Below are 23,640 nucleotides of genomic sequence, written 5' to 3' on the forward strand. Positions count from 1 at the left end.
GCCTGAAGGGTACCATTAAAGATTGGTGAGGAACTTCAGTCAAAATGTATGGTAATAGCCCTTAGATAGAGGTTGATACCAGGGTTATGTTCCTACCCTGAGTCAGGGTCCTGGGAGCTGTTACTAGGCTATCAGATTATTAAATCCTTTTCCCATGGAGAAATATCAGTAGGGGCCCTGTGTTCATTATCATCAGCGGCCGGGCTTATTGCAAAACTTCGTAGCCCAGAATGAAAGCCGGTCCCTTTAATAGTGGGGGTATCAGGGCCAGTGTTCCTACCCTGTGTCAGGGTCCTGGGAACTGCTGTTCACTTTCTAATGCCAAATTTCTTTTACAGCCTTTAAATGTATTCTGAGAGTCCCAAAAAAGCGGCACCACTGTCACCCCATGAGTGACTTATTGTGCGATGTGGGTAATGGTGGCAATCTGGTAGCAGATCTTAAGAGCACTTTTCCCAGCTTTGAATCTCTCTGAAGCAGGCCACTATTCACACTGCTCTGTTAGAACTTTATGTATCGCACATACCGCTGTTCTTTTTTGGTCTTAAGTAACGGACTTAGTAGGATATAGCCAAGCGAGATATAACCCAAATAATGAGCATGAATAGACAGGGGGGCCCAGACAATATAAGTCTTATAGTACTCACGACCAGTCTTCCAACCGGGTTCCCAGTGTAGCGATTCTTAAATTCTCTCGCTGGATGCCTTTTCTTGAAGGATAGCCCTGAGAGGGATGTATACCGAACTCTGCTGCACGTCCCGGTAGCTTTCTCACACAGTTCCACTCACTGCGTTCCCCTCACAAGTTGGGCTATGTGAAAAAGAAGGTAGACGCCGCGCCAGGGCGGCGGTGCTTCCACAACGAAGCCGCTTCTGTCTTGTGACTTCGGTCACGCTAATAGCCTTAGGCCAAGTCTCCGGTCTGCAGGGTAAAATTGCAGCGCAAGGAGGAGTAGCGTTGGGGCGATGTAGCAGGCCCTGTGTTTTCGGCGCGCGAAGCAGCAACCAACCACCTCGCTCCGCCTCCAAACCGGAAGTCTCCTTAATGTGTTTCTAATGACTCATACCAGCTGAAATGTTTACAATTTTTGGGGAAATGTCTCCTTTGGGTGTATTTTTGTATATTAAATAGCAAATTAAACCAGAACTCAATGAAATGGTCTAAGCCTGTATTAAGAGCAGACCTTATTAACTTATCTGTATACTTATTTACACAAAGTGTTCATTATCTTATTTCTCACTTATTTAACACTGGGAGCATTATTTTATCTAAATTATCTACTCTTTCTATAAGCAGTACTTACAGTTATTGAATTTTTTAGTATAGGTGGGAATACAACAGGCAAAATGAGCTATTTCAAATGGCAACATAAATGTAAAGGATCAGTTATTTAATCAATGTAACATTCTAGCAGATAAAATAGATCACTGGGAACACATTAAAGGAAATACATTTTTACAATACACTCTTCCTTTAAGAATTGTTTAATATTGTAACGTTATATTGTTGCTCTTTTCATATACATTCACATAAAGCTTGTATATCCCTTTAAAGGATCATATAATCTTTAAACAATACATAGAAATACAACCTTATAGTTCCTACAATCTTAGCTAAACAGAAATAACTCCATTTAAATGCTGGAAACCAATTCAAAACTACCTGTTTGTATTATTGCCTATGGTCAGTGTTCCCTCTTTGTACAGTTCTGTAAATGGCTCAGCAGTGAAACAGTTAATAAAGGATCCATACCTTGCAGTCTGCATTGTGTAGTGTTTGCTAATTGCTATAATTAACTGTTTCACTGCTGGGCCGCTTACAATACTGGCCTTAGAGGGAACACTGGCTATGGTTAAGGCTACACAATTGAATTGTGCTTGAGAAAATATTCATTATTGTAAAGGATATGAAACCCAAAATCTGTTCTTCATGTTTCAGATAGAGCATGTAATTTAAAACAACGTTCCCGTTTACCTCTATTATCAAACTTGCTTCATCCTCTTTGTTAAAGGAGCAGCAATGCTTTACTGGGAACTAGCTGAACGCATCGATTGAGCCAATGAGGCGAGGCATATATGTGCAGCTACCAATCAGCAGCTAGCTGAAAGAAGTGCATTGATGCTCCCGAGCCTACCTTTAATAAATGATACCAAAAGAATAAAGCAAATGAGATAATTGAAGTAAATGGGAAAGTTTTTTTAAGCGACATACTCTATCTGAATCATGAAAAAAAGTTCTGGCTTTTCTGTCCCTTTAAATTGTAGTTTTTCTATCAATGACAAAATAATTTATAAGACCACACTAAATTGCATTAGTTTTTTTTAGCAGGCTTGAAGTGTGTGTTCTTGACATTTTTTTTTTATTTTTAAATTCTAAAGGTTAATATGCTGAAGTCTATAAGCAATCATTAAAAAACTTTAAAATCACACAAATCCCCTTGCTAAAGAGATATTAAAGTCAATATTAAACTTTCATAATTCAAACAGAGAATGCAATAAAAAAATAAAAAAAACGTATATTATCAAACTAACTTTGTTTGCTTGGTATCAATATCAACTTAACCTCAGGCACAATGCCGAAACGCGTCAGCTGTCTATTTTGCTGACCTCCTTGCTCTTTCATGGACTGAGTATTCTATTTTTAACTTTGTACTAATAAAGATTGGTTTTATCCTATAACCCGACTGGTGCTCCCAATTTCTATGCTCTAATTGGTATCAATATCAACTTAACCTCAGGAGTGTCCACGTGTGAACTATATAGCAAATAGTGCAATTTTAGTAACAATGTCATACCAAATTGTATGATTTGACTGCATGTATAAAAAAAATGACTGATGATTTCCCTTTAAATCATTGCTCAATATGACTTGAATACCAGATATTATAAAATAATTTATTTTTCCTTCTTCTGGACCAATTAAAAAAACACCAGTTTTGGGGGAGATTTAGAAATGCTCAAGTTAGCAGAGAAATGAAATTGTTTATTTTTTCACACATAACACCATTGTTGCAGGGTCGTTTTTCCGCTGATCCGCTGTAGAAACATGACGATTGATAACGAGCACATGCTGATCACACTAAGCCTGTTCAGGTGATGGTGATCAGGAAACAAATCCTAGGAGGGTGACACACATCCACACCAACCTAAGTGACTTTATTTTGTCATCACCCAGCGACGGTTGCTAAGGGAGATTCTAGATTTATGAAGACTTATTCATGTTAGCTACAGTTTTTCATACACTGTGTCCTGTTTAAAAGCTCCCAAAGCTTCAAAACATGAAACATAACCGTTCTCAATTAAACAACGCCCCAGGCCTAGAACCATTACTCACAAAGGAAGCAAATTTAACACAGGTGGTGGTTACAAGCCATGTAGGAAAGTTTTAAGACCACAGAAACCTTTCATGGTTAAAGGTCAATGGCTGTTATACACATCAAACTGCCTTCTCTGACAGGTTCCTGTACTTTTTAATACGTTGCACACTGGGAACTCCTTGATGTCTACGGACTTATGGATTCTGCAATACTAACATTTATAAGGTGAATTCTGAAGAAGAGAGCTGGTAATTGATTCAATGCATTTCATGAACTTAAAGGGATAGTCTAGTCAAAATTAAACTTTTGTGATTCAGATACAGCATGTAATTTTAAATAACTTTCTAATTTGCTCCTATTATCAATTTTTCTTCGTTCTCGTTATATTTTTATTTGAATATAAGATTAGGAGCCCGCCCATTTTTGATTCAGCACCTGGGAAGCACTTGCTGATTGGTGGCTACATTTAGACACCAATCAAAGAGCGCTACCCAAGTGCTGAACCAAAAAATGGGCCGGCTCCTATGCTTACATTCCTACTTTTTCAAATAAAAATACCAAGAGAACAAAGAAAAATTGATAATAGAAGTAAATTACAAAGTTGCTTAAAATTGCATGCTCTAGCTGAACCATAAAAGTTTAATTTTGACTAGAATATTCCTTTAACCCCTTAAGGACCAAGGACGTATGCTGTACGTCCTAAAAAAAAAGACTCTTAACGACCAAGGACGTATGGCGTACGTCCTTGGTCTTGGAAAACGGTGGAAGCGATCCTGATCGCTTACAGCCGCTTTCCGGTTATTGCAGTGATGCCTTGATATCGAGGCATCCTGCAATAACCCTCCTTGGCCATCCGATGCAGAGAGAGCCACTCTGTGGCCCTCTCTGCACCGGACATCGATGGCCGGTATCGTTGGTGGGTGGGAGCCAGTCTGGGAGGCGGGTGGGCGATGTGGAGGGGGGCGGGATCACTGGGGGCGTGCACGGGTAGGGAGCTGGTGGGAACCGCTACACTGCAGAAAAATATTGAACAAAAAGTGGCAGAGGGGGATATAAAAATAAAATAAAAATGATCTAAGGGATCTGGGAGGGGGTGGGGTTGGTCTTGGGGGGGCAAGCTACACTACAGAAAAAATATTTAAAAAAAAATATTTTATTGTAAACTGGGTACTGGCAGACAGCTGCCAGTACCCAAGATTGCTACCAATAAGTTAGAGGGGGAAGGTTAGAGAGCTGTTTGGGGGGTGGGGATCAGGGAGGTTGGGGGCTAAGGGGGGATCCTACAGAGCAGCATATGTAAATATGCTTAATTAAAAAAAAAATCAAAGATAGCTTTTATTTTAATACTGGCAGACTTTCTGCCAGTACTTAACATGGCAGGACAATTGTGGGGTGGGGGAGGGAAGAGAGCTGTTTGGGAGGGATCACGGGGTGTAATGTGTCAGGTGGGAGGCTGATCTCTACACTAAAGCTATAATTAACTCTACAAGCTACCTAATTAACCCCTTCACTGCTATCCATAATACACGTGTGATGCGCAGCGGCATTTAGCGACCTTCTAATTACCATAAAGCAACGCCAAAGCCATATATGTCTGCTATTTCTCAACAAAGGGGATCCCAGAGAAGCATTTACAACCATTTGTGCCATAGTTTCACAAGCTGTTTGTAAATAATTTCAGTGAGAAACCTAAAGTTTGTGAAAAAGCAAGCAATTTTTTTATAATTTTTTATTTGATCGCATTTGGCGGTGAAATGGTGGCATGAAATATACCAAAATGGGCCTAGATCAATACTTTGGGTTGTCTACTACACTACACTAAAGCTAAAATTAACTCTACAAGCTCCCTACATGCTCCCTAATTAACTCCTTCACTGCTGGGCATAATACACGTGTGGTGCGCATTGGCATTTAGCGGCCTTCTAATTACCAAAAATGGTGGCATGAAATATACCAAAATTGGCCTAGATCAATACTTTGGGATGTCTTCTAAAAAAAAATATATATATACATGTCAAGGGATATTTAGGGATTCCTGAAAGATATCAGTGTCCCAATGTAGCTAGCACTAATTTTGAAAAAAATGGTTTGGAAATAGCAAAGTGCTACTTGTATTTATTGCCCTATAACTTGGAAAAAAAAGCAAAGAACATGTAAACATTCGGTATTTCTAAACTCATGACAACATTTAGAAACTATTTAGCATGGGTGTTTTTTGGTGGTTGTAGATGTGTAACAGATTTTGGGGGTCAAAGTTAGAAAAAGTGTGTGTGTGTTTTTTTCATTTTTTCCTCATATTTTATAATTTTTTTTATAGTAAATTATAAGATATGATGAAAATAATGGTAACTTTAGAAAGTCCATTTAATGGCGAGAAAAACGGTATATAATATGTGTGGGTACAGTAAATGAGTAAGAGAAAAATTACAGCTAAACACAAACACCGCAAAAATGTAAAAATAGCCTTGGTCCCAAACGGACATAAAATTAAAAAATGAAAAGTTCTGTGATCATTAAGGGGTTAAATATACTAATCATGCAATATTACCACATTATACATTCTATAAGATGTAGGCAGTGGCGGTTCTAGAACTTAAAGGGACAGTAAAGTGAAGATTAAACTTTCATGATACAGATAGAGCATGCAATTTTAAACAAATTTCCAATTTACTTCTGTTTTCAAATTGGCTTTGTTCTGTTGGTATCTTTTATTAAAGAGTAAAACTCGGTATGCTCATAAGTGCTCAGGAGTGTGCACGTGTCTTTAGTACACAATGGCAGCAGTGGTTTGCAAAACTGTATAACAAAGTTACAAATAATGTTGCAAAACACTGCTCCCATAGAGTAGTACACATGCACACTTCTTGGCTTCTATGAGCCTACCTAGTTTTAAAGAGACATTAAACACCTTGAGATGTAATATAAATTGATAAAATGTGTGTGTGTATGTGTGTGTATGTGTGTGTGTGTATATATATATATATATATATATATATATATACACGTTGATTGGAGTAGCTGTGTTAGTCCAGAGATTTAGATATCAAAATAACTTTTTTATTGGACTAACTATACATTTATAAGTTGACAAGCTTTCGGAAGAGTTCCTTCCTTTATCAAGTCTATTGTTTTAGACTTGATAAAGGAAGGAACTCTTCCGAAAGCTTGTCAACTTATAAATGTATAGTTAGTCCAATAAAAAAGTATCATTGCTCAATGAAATACTCTTGTTATTTTGATATCTATATCTATCTATATATATACATATATACATATATATATATATCCCTTTTTCTGTCATTTCATTCTGACAATTATGTTCTTTTTTAGAAGTAAAAGTGAAAAACACTGTTATATTACACACAGCCATTGGCTGCACACTCTAGTGACTTATTTATAACTGTCCCTAATTGGTCACAGCAGAAAAGGTAACCTAAGTTACAACATGGCAGCTCCCATTGTTTTACAGACACTAAAACTTTAAACAACTAATTCAACAAAATTTATCTACATGTTATTCTCAGACTAATCTTTTCTTTGAATACATCATTCTATCTAGCATTTCTTTAGTGCTTAATATCCCTTTCATATTTGGGGGGCTAACACCCCTCAGCACCCCCATAGAACTGCCACTGGATGTACGCTATGTAGTTAGGCTGCACTAGAGGCAACTTGGGACGTTAACCCGACACTGAAATATTTAAAGTTAATTTTGTCTCCTAGCTCAATTGGCCCCCAACACTAACATGTCTGACTTTGGATATTACTGTTTTTTTGTTTGTTCATTTGTTGTCGCATCAGGGTCGAAACTACAGGGAGTGCAGAGGTCGCAATTGCCCAGCTTCAACATTTTTTTACAATAAAAAACGTTGACCTGCCACTGCCTGCACTGATATCATGTGAGTGTGACATGATGCTTCACTAGTGTCTCTGACTACAGGGGTTAGTCTTTCTGTTTTACCCATTGGTGTTTATGTGTGTGTGTGTATATGTATGTATATGACTGTGTGTGTATTTATGCATGTATGTGTGTGTGTGTATGTTTGTGTAACCAGCAAATTACAGACCTTGTTACTACTGCATGGGTCAGTCTATACAGTACCACTATATACTGTACGGGGGGGGGGGGGGCTGGACCATGTCACAGACTACTGTGGTCACTTTATAAAGTACTGGGGCGGGTAGGGTCAGCCAGCCATCTCACCAACAGATTACAGTCTGTGTCACTGACTCACTATATACAGAACTGGTGGGTTAAACAGTGTCACTATATACAGTAATAGGGGGTCAGACCATCTCACAGACTGTGGGCACAGGGTACCTCCTTTTGCAGACATGTAATCTGATTCACATTTTTTTTCTGTGTTAAATGTAAAAAAAAAAAAAGATATGCATCAAATTCACTTTTTTTTGGGGTGGGGGGGTGGGGGCCCTTCTTAGATTCTTGCACCTGGGCCCTGTGGTTTCAAGTTACGCCTCTGTCTCGGATAGTTACTGTAACTGTTTTAAGCTTTCAGACACATACACAAACACCTTCATATTTTAATATAATTTAATAATAGTTATGTATAATACAAATACTTTGTAATATGCTTTAATAATTTATTTAGCCCCCTTTCATGTCATTAGTGCTGAAATTGTGAATTATGTTTTTTTTTTTTTAGTTCCAATAACGGGAAATGTTCACTGCTGACTTCTCAAGGTTAAAGGGACACTAAACCCACATTTTTTATTTCATTATTCAGGTAGACCAGCAATTTTAAGCAACTTTCTAATTTACCCCTACTATAAATTTTACTTTGTTCTCTTGCTATTATTATTCAAGAAGCAGGAATTAGAAGCTTAGGAGCCAGCCCATTTTAGGTTCAGTACCCTGGAGAGCGCTTGCTTATTGGTGGCTACATTTGGCAAACCAATAAGCAAGCATAACCCAGGTTCTTAACCAAAAATGGGCCGGCTCCTAAGCTGTACATTCCTGCTTTTTAAATAAAGATAGCAAGAGAACCAAGAAAAATTGACAATAGGAGTAAATGAGAATGTTGCTTAAAATTGCTGCTCTACCTGAATCATTAAAGAAAAAATTGGGTTTAGTGTCCCTTTAAAGGGACAGTCAAGTAAAAAAAAAAAAACTTTCATGATTTAAATAGGGCATGTCATTTTAAACAACTTTCCAATTTACTTTTATTACCAATTTTGCTTTGTTCTCTTGATATTCTTAGTTGAAAGCTAAATCTAGGAGGTTCATAAGCTAATTTCTTAGACCTTGAAGGCCACCTTTAATCTGAAAGCATTTTGACAGTTTTTCACCACTAGAGGGCATTAGTTCATGTGTTTCATATAGATAACATTGAGCTCAGGCACGTGAAGCTCCTAGGAGCCAGCACTGATTGGCTAAAAATGCATGTCTGTCAAAAGAACTGAAATAAGGGGGCAGTTTGCAGAGGCATAGATACAAGAGGTAAAAAGTATATAATTATAACTATGTTGGTTATGCAAAACTGGGGAATGGGTAATAAAGGGATTATCTATCTTTTTAAACAACAACAATTCTGGTGTTTACTGTCCCTTTAAGCCTGTTACATAGGGGCTTCAGCAGATTACAACTGCAAAACAATTCAGTTAATAGAAGCATAATGGCTGTGCCTATAGTAAGATTATGACAGCCTTGCCAGAAGCAAGCAAAGATTGGCTCCTCCAAATAAGAGCTGAGTAGAGTTTAGCTACTGAAAACGATTGCAGAAAACAATATGTTGACTAACAACTCTTAGACTTGTCTGATGTTATTCATTCCTGATATAAACTTTGAATATATCGATTTATTTTCAGTCTTTACATTTATATTTTTGTAGATGGCCACTTCCATAACAAATGCCTGTGCACACCCCTTAATAATCCCACTTGCACTTACGTTTCATCTGTAAAGGCAATGCCAAAATATTCCTTTTCTTTTAGATTGAAATGCGATGCTACGAGATCCAGCAACTCCTTGGCCAAAAGTTTAGGCTAGAAGAGAAAAAAAGATAACACCAGTTAATAAAGGTCATTTTTTTAAAGATTTTCATACAACACAGAACCCTTACAGAATCATTAAAAGGCCATTATGGGGGAAAAAAATACACAATCTTATTTGTTAGAGAAAGTAATTTTATCACTATTGACTCTGCAACAATATATGTTTAACCCCCACAAAACATTTAAACACATAGTTAAAGTATTACTCAGGAGCCATAAAGACCTGCTGGTCCCAAGTGAAAACTGCCACTGACCCAAACAGCAGTTCTAGTCACATGACCCAGCTGCTCTGCTCTGGATGCCCTATCACCAAAAACCTGCACTGGCTCCCCATCAACAAAAGAATAACCTTCAAGCTTCTCACCCACGCATTCAAGGCCCTCTACAACATTGGTCCCGAATACTTGAACCACAGCGTTATCTTCTAAACCCTCGCCAGACAACTTCGATCGGCCGACAAAGCCCTCGCAGTCATCCCCCGCATCAGGAAAACCACAGCAGGAGGCAGATCCTTCTCTCACCTGACAGCCAAGACTTGGAACACCCTCCCGCTGCACCTCAGACAAGCTACCGCCCTAACTAAGTTCAGAAAGGACCTCAAGACCTGGCTCTTCGACTGAACTGCAACCCTCAGCGCCTTGAGACCCTCACGGGTGAATAGCCGTGCTTTACAAGAACCCAATAGATAGATAGATAGATAGATAGATAAGCATTTCTATAAAATGACTCATCTAAAGAATTGCAGTATGTATTTTTCACTTTAACGGCCCTTGAAAATGACACTACCTGATGAATTTGCCCAGTAATCAAGTACAATGTTTGCTGTATACTATTACTACACCATCAGCACTCATAGGTCTGGATTAAAAAAATCATTGCTGCAAGAATGCACTGGTATTTTGTGGTGCCTTGTGACTATTTGGGTCATGTTTTTCTCTTATTCAAAAAAACAAACAGAAAACAAGCAGTTTGGAAACTCGGACCTCAGAGCTCTGGTTAAATGTTACCCTCGAATAAAAAGTTACACAAAAAAACATTAAAAATGTATGCAATATTTATTTTTAATAAAGTATTTAACTGTGTTTGTACTGTAAATAAAGGGAATATGTTCTAAGTACTATAGTTTTATATAGATATTCCTGTATATATATGTATATATCTATACCTACATATAAATATATATATATATATATATATATAGGTATAAATATATATTTAAAAAAACACATCAGATATAATTAGAAATATGTATTTATGAATAAATAGAACATTTTCTTCTTTGTGAAAAACATTGGAATGTGAAATATTAATATTTCATGTCAAGTTAGCACACTTGAGTAAAAGCAATAGGATTTGCTCGACCTGTTGAGTGTTTTTTCCCTAGTTTACGCTCTCAATTGAAGTCTGTGGGAGAATAAGTTAACGTGATAACAATTTAGCAACTACAGCTTTTTGTACGCATCGGAATAGCGTGTGAGCAAAAACGTTTTAGTTTCATCTTGCAATACGCACGGTATGCGATGTGTGCAAAAAGTAAAGTCGAACGCAGTTAGCGTGCGAGCTGGAGCAATAAATAGCGCTCCACTCGTAATTTAGCCCTATATGGGTAGAGCCTTATACTGCCCCTTTGCTTTTATCATTAAATGGATATTGAATTTAAACTGAAAGGGACATTTTAATACAAAAATGACATGGTCTGAATCGTTAGAGAATGTACTTTTTTCATTAGTATACCTAGATAAAAATGTGTTTAACCACCACAAATGTGCTAAACACATAGGTTATGTCCCATTTTGGAGCTGCAAGCCTTGTAATTCCTGATCAGAACATGGACTGTCAGCAATTTGACAGTCGCACGACCCCAGCAATCACCGGATGTGTCCTGTGACTTGCAGCATCAGTGGGGGACTTTACCTTTGTATTTATCTTTGGACTTGTATTATTTATTTTGACTGTTATATAAATGCTGTGGTTGCAAATAGTGAAACTAGACACTGCCTAAAACTTGCAGTCACATTCATTGGCTGTACACACTGAACCAGGGATAGGCACGAGCCAAGGCTGTGGCGGACATTTTCTAAAGTAAAGACCTTTAGTGAAGGACACCAAGGTACATTTAAAATTAAAACTATTATTTTATTATACTGATGCAGATACCACTGATCCTATAACCAGCCCTTGTCTGGCTATACACATGTGCCAGTGTCACTTCTGTGTCTTTGTATAGAGCTGGGTGTCATTATACAGATGCAGAAGATACACATCCAGTATTTCACTCAGGCTTTATTTATTCCATAACTTATCACCCAGTATTGCTAGCAGTCTCTTGCAAGCCACTAATTTTATTCTCACTAAATATTTTCCCTTTCCTATTATTTAATCAGAAAGAAAATATATATTAAGGTTATGATTCACAACCTTACTGTATCTTTTTCATTCTATTTAAATACTACTTGTAATAAACCTCAGGTGCTGGTTAAAGTGCTTTACCTTTGCATATAAAGCTCCAGGGACACAGTGGCAGCTTGCTTCTTGAATCTTCCCTCTCTCTCTGTCTCACTCAGAGTCATTTTCTGGTACTAAGCGGTATCATGTGGGAGTGGCCACAACCCTGCAAAACGTGGCGCTGCGTGTGTTAAGGAGGAGTCAGGACCAGTATTCATCTGTCTTACTCCTCCCTCCCCACAGCAAAATGGGCGGCGGACACTGCAAGGGCCAGTACGGACACCAGTGTCCGTGTACGGACACCTTGCCTATCCCTGCACTGAACACCCTGACTCTGGGCTAATCAGAGGATGTCAGATAAAAAATACTCAAGAGGTTTATCAAGGGTCGTGACCATGGGCTGCAAATATTGTTGACAAAGAGCTCGTTTCCATTGAGCCGTAATTTGGTTTGTATGAGGTCGCAAACCGATAAATATGCTGTCGGAAACAATTTCATTATCGACGGCGTCGGATACCTACCTAACAAGTATCTCTTCAACAAAGAATACCACGAGAACAAAGCAAATTTAATAACAAAAGTCAATTGGAAACTTTTTTTTTTTCTATGTGTTGTCTGATTCACAAAAGAAACATTTGCCTTTAAACAAGCAACAGTAACAACAAACACCTCCAGTAATCATAATCAATGTTTCAGTTTTAACCCCAATGTGATGTACTACAACACATTTCAAACTATTTCCCAGCAAATTATTCTGCCAATAAAGAAAAACTTTAAAAAATGTAAAACAAAAAAAATATAAACTAAGAAAATATGTTATAGCATGTTTTATATTTTACTATTGTTTTGTTTTGGCACATTTCAAATAGAGGGAAAAATCTGAGTTGTGAAATTCAAATTTAAAAGAGAGAGAAAAAAAATTTGAATCACAAAAGACTGAACAAGTCTTGTTGCAAATAAAATTACTTTATTACTAAAAAGAGTTTAAATACGATTCATGTTTTCATTCTCGGTGCAAGTTAATTTATGTTTTATGTCCTTTTTAGAGGAAAAAGCTTCAGTTGATTCTACTTCCAACCATCCAAATATAATTTACTGCCTCACTGAGCTTTAGGACAAATGTTAAATAGCCATGAATATTTACTATATAGGCAGTGGCAATAGATTGCTTTATGCATTAGTATTCACACCCAGCTGTGCTACTCACAGCCCCTGGAAACACGAAGTGTAGCAGAATGGTGGCAAATTGGAGGAAACATCTTTACATTTATTAGAATTTCAATAAATTAATTTAATTTGTCAAGTAAAGGAATGTCAGAAGCCAATTAAAACTATTTAGATTGATAGTAGATTTATAAGGATACAGGACAATATTTAGAGGTAGACAGATACATTATTTAAAGGGACAGGAAACCCCCAAATTTTCTTTTATGATTCGGATAGAGCATACAATTTTCAACAACTTTCCAATTTACTCCTGTTATCAAATTTGCTTCATTCTCTTGTTATCCTTTGCTTAAGGAACAGCATTTCGCTACTGGCAGATAGATAGTTAGCCAATCACAAGAGTCAAATGTGTGCAGGCACCAATCAGCAGCTAGCTCCTACTAGTGCAGGATATGGGCGTATTATTTTTCAGAAAGTGAATTGAAAAGTGTCTTAAAATGACATGCTCTGAATCATACAAGTTTCAGTTTGACTTTACTATCCCAGCCAGATGCTGTGAATGCTTTGCACGGATATTCACAGTAGCTGGCGCAAACTACATTTTTACACCTTCAGACTTTCTACTGCAGTATACACTCAGAGAGAAGCGCACTCTCAGGATCGAACAACCAGCTTCTTTTTTTTAGCCCAGTAATACTTTTCACAGAGTAGAACTTTTCTGTAGTATATATAGCTGACCCCGCCTATTAAGGTCAGTCCAGTGCTGAAATACTGCAGTATACACATATTTATGTACAGAAAACAGACAGCAAAACAAATACCTAAGGGTCCAATTATCGAACATTTGTAGGATCACAAGTGAAAAAAAAAACACGCTGACCCTTGCAATTACGGCCCTCAAGGAATTCCCTAACAAATGAGGCTGTCACCGTGAGCGGCGAGATACTTCCTATAGAATGTAATGGAGTTTCCCTGTAAAGGAAAACCACTGGGGAGATCAGGGAGCAGGGGGCACATTTTAAAAATTAAAGGGACACTAAAGTCAAAATTAAACTTTCATGAATCAAATAGAGCACACCATTTTAAACAACTTTCCAATGTACTTATGTTATCTAAATGTGCACAGTATTTTCATTTACACACTTTTTAATGCACCAGCAGCTACTACTGAGCATGTACAAGAATTCACAGAAGATATGTCAATATATTCTGTGATTGGCTAATGGCTGTCACATGATGCAGTGGGAGGGAAAACAGAAGTAACTTTTAAATTTAAGATATACTTAGTTGAAGGTTACAACTTAAAGTAAGCTACACACAAACTAAATTATTTTAGAAAGTAGCATAGAAAGAATGTTAAAATATAACCTTTAATGAAATGCAATTGCTAAAATAATAAAATGTGATACCTTCACATATGCATCCACACTCAAAAAATGAAAAACACATAGGGGGGTAGTTATCAAGCCGTCAACCTCAAATACGCTGGAATTCCGCAGCGTATTTGTGGCGAGGCTGATTCGCCTTAGTTATCAAAGGCTAGAGACCGGCAAAAGTAGAATTTTGTGACGTAAGCTTCGATCCGACACAGATCGATTCTTACGTCACTCTAGATGTTCCGCACACAAGTGCGGCACAATCTGACTACTTTTGCTAGTTATCAAATGACTAGCAGGTACGCTCGGCACTTTTCCGGCCCAGCGTACCTGGTTTTCAAACCGCCGCCCTGGAGGCGGCGGATCCCATAGGAATCAATGGGAGTCTGACCATAGCGAAAGTACAAGTAATCAGATTGAGATCACATTCTATTGGCTGATCGGAACAGCCAATAGAATGCGATCTCAATCTGATTGGCTGATTCAATCAGCCAATCAGATTTTTCCTACCTTAATTCCGATTGGCTGATAGAATCCTATCAGCCAATCGGAATTGAAGGGACGCCATCTTGGATGACGTCCCTTAAAGGAGCCTTCATTCGTCGTTAGTCCGTCGGGGAAGAAGGATGTTCCGCGTCGGCGGGATGAAGATGGATCCTGAAGAAAGAAGATTGAAGACCCCGCTTAGAAGATGACATCGCCCGGATGGAAGATGATCTTCAGCGCCGCTTAGAAGATGACATCGCTCGGATGGAAGACTTCTTCAGCGCCGCTTGGAGGATCACTTCTGCCGCTCCGGATCTCCTCTTCAGTTCCATCGGTGGCTCGGCTGAGTGAAGACGACTCAAGGTAGGATGATCTTCAGGGGATTAGTGTTAGGTTATTTTAAGGGGGGTTTGGGTTAGATTAGGGGTATGTGGGTGGTGGGTTTTAATGTTGGGGGGGTTGTATTTTTCTTTTACAGGTAAAAGAGCAGTTTTCTTTGGGGCATGCCCCACAAAAGGCCCTTTTAAGGGCTTGTAAGGTTAAAGAGCTTTGAACTTTTTTAATGTAGAATAGGGTAGGGAATTTTTTTATTTTGGGGGGCTTTGTTATTTTATTAGGGGGCTTAGATTAGGTGTAATTAGCTTAAAATTGTTGTAATATTTTTTAAATGTTTGTAACTTATGTTTTTTATTTTTTGTAACTTAGCTTTTTTTATTTTTTGTACTTTAGTTAGTTTATGTAATTGTATTTAATTGTAGTTATTTGTAGTTAATTTATTTAATTAATTTAATGATAGTGTAGTGTTAGGTTTAATTGTAACTTAGGTTAGGATTTATTTTACAGGTAATTTTGTATTTCTTTTAGCTAGGTGGTTATTAAATAGTTAATAACTATTTAATAACTATTCTAACTAGCTAAAATAAATACAAAGTTACCTGTAAAATAAATATAAATCCTAAAATAGCTACAATGTAATTATTAATTACATTGTAGCTATCTTAGGGTTTATTTTACAGGTAAGTAGTTTTAAATAGGAATAATTTATTAAAGTATAGTGTAGTGTTAGGTGTAATTGTAACTTAGGTTAGTTTTTATTTTACAGGTAAATTTCTCTTTATTTTAGCTAGGTAGCTATTAAATAGTTAATAACTATTTAATAGCTATTGTACCTAGTTAAAATAAATTGAAAGTTACCTATAAAATAAAAATAAATCCTAAGATAGCTATAATATAATTATTATTTATATTGTAGCTATATTAGGGTTTATTTTATAGGTAAGTATTTAGTTTTAAATAGGATTAATTTATTTAATAATAGAAATATTATTTAGATTTATTTAATTAATATTTAAGTTAGGGGGGGTGTTAGGGTGATTGTTATTGTTAGACTTAGGTTTAGGGGTTAATAAATTTATTACAGTGGCGGCGGTGTAGTGGGGGGCAGGATAGGGGTTAATAAATGTATTATAGGTGGCGACGGTGTAGGGGGGGCAGATTAGGGGTTAATAAATTTAATATAGGTTGCGGCAGGGTCCGGGAGCGGCGGTTTAGGGGTTAAACTATTTATTTAGTTCCGGCGAGGTGCGGGATCAGCAGGATAGGGGTTAATAACTTTATTATAGAGGGCGGCAGTATAGGGGGGGCAGGATAGGGGTTACTAGGTATAATGTAGGTTGCGGCGGTGTCCAGGAGCGGCGGTTTAGGGGTTAATACATTTATAAGTGTTGTGGCGGGGTCTAGGAGCGGTGGTTTAGGGGTTAATATATTTATAAGAGTTGTGGCGGGGTCTAGGAGCGGCGGTTTAGGGGTTAGTAACTTTATTTAGTTGCGGGGGGCTCCGGGGGCGCCGGTATAGGGGGTAGAACAGTGTAGTTAGTGTGGTTGCTTAGTGACAGGCTAGCAATAAAGCTGTCAAAAAGCCGAAGAGCAGCGAGATCGGATGAGTGATAACTATCACAGTCCGCTGCTCATCGCCCCGTACTTGGTGCGCGGCAATTTGACAGATTTATTGATAACTTAGGCGAATTTTTTCAGGTCCGCGGCGGCGAAGGTAGGCGAGCTTAGGCGGGCGTATTGAACCGGTGAAGGCAGGAAAGTTGACACGTTGATAACTACCCCCCATAGAGATAGCCAAAATCAGAGTAATAATAACTTGTCTGTTCAGTTATTCCTGCATATATATTATCTAGAACTGCTCTTAGTTTATGTTGCTATCGATATTATTTCAAAAGGTTGTTAACAAAATCAACTTCACATAATCACATCTATGGTTCAAAGAGTAATAACAATCCTATTCTGCGACTAAGATCCTTCAATCCGGGAGCATATTTACAATTACTGCTATCTAGAATGAATACAAAATGTTGGCGAACAGACTTATTGCGAATTGATAATAGTAATACTAAACTCTAGCAAATCAAAAAGTGGGAGATAATCCTCCCGGTGTAGAACTTCTGACGTGCGTTTCACAACGCTTTAGCCATGTAGCCACCAATCAGCAAGTACTACCCAGGTGCTGAACCAAAAATGGGCCCGGCTCCTAAGCTTACATTCTTGCTTTTACAAATAAAGAGAACAAAGAAAAAATTGACAACAGGAGTAAATTAGAAAATTGCTTAAAATTGCATGCTCTATCTGAATCATGAAAGAAAAAAATTGGGTTAAGTTTCTTTTTAAACTGTGAATGTAATTGTATTGTGATTTCTATTTGTATAATATTTTTATATTTTATATTCATATATCCATTATTAAATACTTGATATATATATATATGACTATACAGTAGCTCTATTTTAGAGCGCACGAATAGCTTTATATTCTTTTACTGGCAGCACTATCAATATTGTCCTTATTTATAAGGAATATCACACTTATAATGATATACTCAGAAAATCTTGGAACATATGAAGCTGGGTGCTGTTAACTCTCATTGCTTGTCAAATCACACATAATATTCAATGAGAGCTGTCTTGTAGAAGCATAATAATATTATCAAAGTGACATCTTAGTGTCTCGGGCACTAATATTTTTTAATTTTGAGCAGGAGATCATGAATTCAAAGTTTTAAAGCGCAGATTTTTTTATTGACTAAATCAATGCAAGATGCAGATTCTCCAGGGACTATAAAAAGCGAATGTATAATGTGCTTATAATATGTGTATGTAAATATGTACTGGTATAACTGCTACAGCATTTAAATGAAATCATATGTGGTAGTTTCTGCCCTGCAGAACATACAATCTAATTTAAAAGACAAGATACTTAAACTTTTTCTGTCATAAAAATATTTTTGCATGAAAAAGGGATATGGAAAAACGGTTTTAATTGAATCTAAAGCTTAAAAGGACACTGAACCCAATTTTTTTTTCATGATTCAGATAGAACATGCAATTTGAAGCAACTTTCTAATTTACTCCTATTACCAATTTTTCTTTGTTCTCTTGCTATCTTTATTTGAATAAGAAGGCATCCACGCTAAGGAGCCAGCAAATTTGTGGTTGAGAACCATGGACATCACTTGTTTATTGGTGCTGTCCAATCAGCAAGGACAACCCAGGTTGTTCACCAAAAATGGGCCGGCATCTAAACTGACATTCTTGCTTTTCAAATAAACATACCAAGAGAATGAAGAAAATGTGATAATAGGAGTAAATTAGAAAGTTACTTAAAATGGCATGCTCTATCTGAATCACGAAAGAAAAAATTTGGGTTCAGTGTCCCTTTAAAGGAATTACACTGTTGCTTTGTGGCTAGGTATTAGTGACTCTGACAGTTCATAGTCGTTGTGTGTGTGTGTGTGGGGGGGAGGGGGGTGCGGCATGTCAGGAGGGGGTGGGTCACAGGTGGATAGGGGCGGGATCATGGTTCATGTCTGGGTGGTCTATGGACAGGGCTAAGAGAAATTCTACAAATAGGGACATATGGCTGTCTCAGAAGGAGAGAGCTCAGAATTAGGGACTGTCCCTCTCAAATAGGGACAGTTGGGAGGTCTTGTTTAAAAAAAAGGATACCAAGAGGAACCAGTAAATTTAATAATGTAATATAAATTGGAACTTTTTTATGAATGGTATTGACTTCCTATTTATGTTATAGAGGCAATGATTGTAGAGTTGCCACCTGTCCAGGAATGGCATGGACAGTTTGGGTTTCTATTTGTTTCTCTGGGTTTGAAGCTGAGTAATGCAAATGTCTGCGTGTGTGGGAAACAGCCACATCCATGAAGGTGACATTGTGCATTAAATTGCGACATACTGCATAAAGTTATTTCTCTCTTGCATGTGTGTGTCTTTGTGTGTGTCTCTCTTTGTGTTTGTCATTGTCTTTCTATGTGTGTGAGTCTGTGTGTAAAAAAGTGAGTGTATTTATGTGTGTGTGAGAGAATGTGTGTGAGAAAGAGTGTGTATGAGTGTTAGTGTCTTTGTGTGTGTGTGAGAAAGAGTGTTAGTGTCTGTGTGTGTGCGCGAGAGAGAGAGTGTTAGTGTCTTTGTGAGAGAGAATGTGTGTGCGAGAGTATGTATAAGTGTTAGTGTCTTTGTGTGTGTATAAGAGAGTGTTAGTGTCTTTGTGTGTGAGAGAGAGTGTTAGTGTCTTTGTGTGTGTGTGTGTGTGTGCGAGAAATAGTGTTATGGGCTGATTTATCAAAGTGTCAATCTCGATGCATTCGCTGGAGTCAATATGCTTGCCAGACATCGCTGCCGCAAATCGACATACAACGCCCTTATTTATTAAAAAGTCTGTCAAAAACACGCTTGTCAAGTACGGAGCGATGAGCATTGGACTGTTGATAAATAAGAGTCATCGATGTCGCGGATATTCTATTTTTTTCAACTTTATTTATACCATATCATTACTGTCCATGAACAAGCACATTTCTCTAAAGCTAATCTTTTATTTTTCATCTGTTAATGTCCAACAAATAGCTAGATTTATACTTGAACAAACAATAATATCTCATAGAAAGTAATTTTTTTGTTTTATTTATTTGTTATACAAAAAAAATCTGATATATGATATTTTCACATAAATTAATGTGCATTTGTATTTCTAGAAATCATGATATGACTATCATGATATCTCATGTTTTTTTCTTTTTTTTTAATGATTATTAATGCTAGAATTTGTACATATATCTGCACATACTTGTGTATATATATATATATATATATATATATATATATGTGTATATGTATATATGTGTATATGTATATATATATATAATGTGACGTGCAGTGAGGTCAGAGGCTGGTGAGGCACTAGATATGATACGACGGAGAAACACATGTACAGAGGGCCGCAAGTACCCCCAACAGGGCAGGTTTAAATGATAGCTGAACCAGTACACAGGTGACATAATCAGGTGATGGGTGAGAGCAAGTTAGTAACCACTGAGTTACTGATCAGCTGATTACTTCACCTGTGCACTGATTCAGCTATAATGAAAACCTGGCCTGTTGGGGGTACTTGAGGACCATTGTTGAGAAACACTGCACTAAAGCACCAGCTCATCGGAAATGTATTGATTACCTGGAGAATAAAGCACACATACTCTGCTCACTGACACCCACACACACACACACTCTGCTCACATACACATTCACACAATTCTGTGGCACAGTGCCAGTTACTAAGCAATTAGAATGATACACAATCTCTTCTCTACTCACTACTGTATTGTAAAAATATAAATAATTTACCATACAAATTTTATACAAAGGACAAGTTATCAATACTGCCAACACAGCTGCTGCTGCAATATGGTGTTCAAGAAACGCACATGCACATCCCACTTAGGTATGCTCTTCAACAAAGGACACCAAAGTATACCAAAAGAATTAAGTACATAATAAAAGTAAAATAGAAAGTTTATTTATTTTTTGTGTGCAATTTCTATCTGAATGATGGAAATGTAATTATGACTTCCATGTTCCTTTCAAAAACTAATTTGATTTGCTGACATGGGGCCAATAACAGTGGATGCTAATTCTCAAAATATAAATAACTAGAAAAGTCTATTAAAATAGCATGCTCTACATCAATAAAAGTTTAATTTCAAACGTCTCCCTTTGACTATGTGTTTAACCAGTTACTTTACAGTGGCATTATTTCTAAAAACATTTAACTGCAATAATTACATATATTTTTTAAATGACTCATTATCTCCTTTTTATTAATATAAACTTGTATAAAAGCAGCACATATTAAAAACACAATGCAACAGCTTTCAATTGATTTGTGAATTACAAGTTAACAGCAGTCTTTAAATAAATGGAGACACAGAGAAAAATAAAAATAGATACTGCATCCTCTGACTGAACAGACATAACATATATGGAGTTTGTACCTAATTAAATAAAATAACCATGAAAAAGGGAGGCTTAGCAATATTCAATGTCAAAAACTTTAATTTAAATAATGTGGACACTGCACACTTAACTTCAAACTCTGGGTTTTAAATTATGGATTTAAATTTGAATTGACCCTTTGACTTCCTGTCAGTATTGGGTTATGCTCACTTACTGTCCCCTCCTGTTAATGATCTGTATCTGAACACAATTTGTGAATCACAAGATATGTAGAATACTACTTTACTCTTCTGCTTGGTGTCATCTGTTCTTAGGTTACATCAGCTTCCAGTTGTGTCACATGACCCTGCTCACTGCATCCTCCTTCTGATTAATCTATATATCCTTCACTTGCTAGGAGGCATCAAGAGTGGTGACTCCTATTGGTCCCAATTTTTGCTGCTAATATATTGACAGAACACAGGTGGCGCTGCAGCACAGCTTTTCCATTGACCCATGTACTGCAATGGAGAGAAGCATTCCTGTTCCTGCCTTTTCATAGCATTACATGGGGGAAAATATATATTTTTTTTTACTTGTTTTTTTGTTTTAATTAAAATTTAATTAAGCTTTGGCCACATATGGCAGGGTAGGCACTGCCTCCCCTGCCTCTTATGAGTGCACGTCCCTGATATATATATGTGTGTGTTATGTCAGAAATCTTTTCCAAACATATTTACATGTCCCTAAATTTTATTTTGTTGTAAACAATGTTGTCTTTCATATCTCTGTGTTTATTTATACCACTATATGTATATAGTGTAAATATATTATTATTCTGAGGAAGAATAATTGTGAATATAACATGTAATCAGGGTGTCATAGGTGTTTATTTGCAAACAATGGATAATTTAAGAACTGGGATAGTTTTCTCTCTGCACCTGTGTAACCCTTGCTGATTGCAGTCTAGTTTGAAACACCACCCCTACGCAGGTGTTATAAAATCGGCTGGCATTGAAGATTACATTTTTTTAATGAAAATTAAATTCAAGAGAAGGAAGAAAAACACTGAAAATAGCATAACAGTAAAGAGGTGATATTAATTTCTGCTTTATCAGATTCATGGCAGTTTAATGTTAGGTGGGCTATCCCTTTGAGCTATCAGTTAAAGATTATATTGAATCAAACATTATTCAATTTTTAAAATCCTTGTCAAAAATATTACACTGTGTGTCCTAATGTCATCATCAATGTTTAACTTTAATACTAATTTCACACATACATACTTTTAAAGTATAATACATAATGTAACAAATAGCACTTACAAGTTCTGATGAGTGATCAATGACACAAGTATCAAGCAATTTGATTAATTAGTGATAGTATAAAATGTATATTTAAATCAGAGTGGCTGATGTCATAAATCATAGGATTATGCATTTCCCAATCAAAAGTGGTGGAAAATTTCACTAGTTTGTAGGTTGTTTAGGAGTTTGAGTATTGCGTCCAATTTGGTGTGAAATGCAGTGGGACTTGTATTACATGTGTTAAACATGGTTAAATTAGATTGATCAAAAAAAGGAAGTTAGCTATAGTATGTAATGTATTTATTTCATTTTTATCCCTATATCTACTAGTCCTGCTGCCAGACAGACATCACCTTTCATTAAAACTACTTTTGAAATGAATCTGTCCCTTTAAATTACATGTGATTATAATATTATTATTTAACATATTATTTAAATACTGAATATGTGTCTTTGTTGTCTGTGTGATTTAGACAGAGTATGCAATTGCAATCAACTTTCTAATTTACATAAATATGTAATAAGCTTCATTCTCTTGCAGCATCTAACATAACCTTTTTGGGTTTTCAGACTCCCATTGATTTCTATGGCATTCGCGGCCTCAAGGGTGGCGGTTTGAACAATAGGTATGCTGCGGCAGAAAAGACGCGAGCATACCTGTTGAATATTTGATAAATTGGGAAGAGGGTCAAATAGAGTCGAATGTGAATTTGAAACATCTGGAATGACGGAAGCACCGATCTGCTTCGGATTGAGATCGCGGGAGCTTATATTACGTTACACATTTTAACATTTGACGATGTTGATGCTTTCTTTATTACTGCAGATTCAATTTGCATCAAATATGACGCAAGATTCAAGCGGATTCCATCGTATTATCAGTTGAAGCTGTGATAAATCGGCCCCTTAGTGTCTTTGTGTGTGTGTGAGAGAGAATGTGTGTGAGAGAGTGTGTGAGTGTCTTTGTGTGTGTGAGAGAGTGTTAGTGTCTTTGTGTGTGTGTGAGAGAGAGAGAATGTTAGTGTCTTTGTGTGTGTGTGAGAGAGAGAGAAAGTGTTATTGTCTTTGTGTGTGGCTGAGAGTATGTTTGTGTGACAGTCAGAGTGTGAGTGCGTGAGATAGAGAGTGTATCTATGTGTGAATTTGTATTTATGTTCTATTACACAAAGGGGCCGAATTAACATGTTGTGAATGCAGCAGTTTCCGCGCGAGCCATTGGGCTCGCCGGAAACATAAGTTAAGAAGCAGC

General features: G+C 37.0%; 1 protein-coding gene across 5 annotated transcripts in view; it reads right to left on the reverse strand.

The window, feature by feature from the left end:
* Window positions 1-23,640, reverse strand: part of FRMD4A (FERM domain containing 4A) — an 818,993-nt gene that overhangs the window by 318,278 nt on the left and 477,075 nt on the right. For all 5 annotated transcript variants that reach the window (XM_053716492.1, XM_053716495.1, XM_053716493.1 and 2 more), the window contains exon 3: window positions 9,226-9,320. In XM_053716492.1, coding sequence (XP_053572467.1) covers window positions 9,226-9,320 — 95 coding nt within the window. The remainder of the gene's footprint in view (window positions 1-9,225; window positions 9,321-23,640) is intronic.

Source organism: Bombina bombina, chromosome 6 (genome assembly GCF_027579735.1).
Source record: "Bombina bombina isolate aBomBom1 chromosome 6, aBomBom1.pri, whole genome shotgun sequence".
Lineage (NCBI taxonomy): Eukaryota > Metazoa > Chordata > Amphibia > Anura > Bombinatoridae > Bombina > Bombina bombina.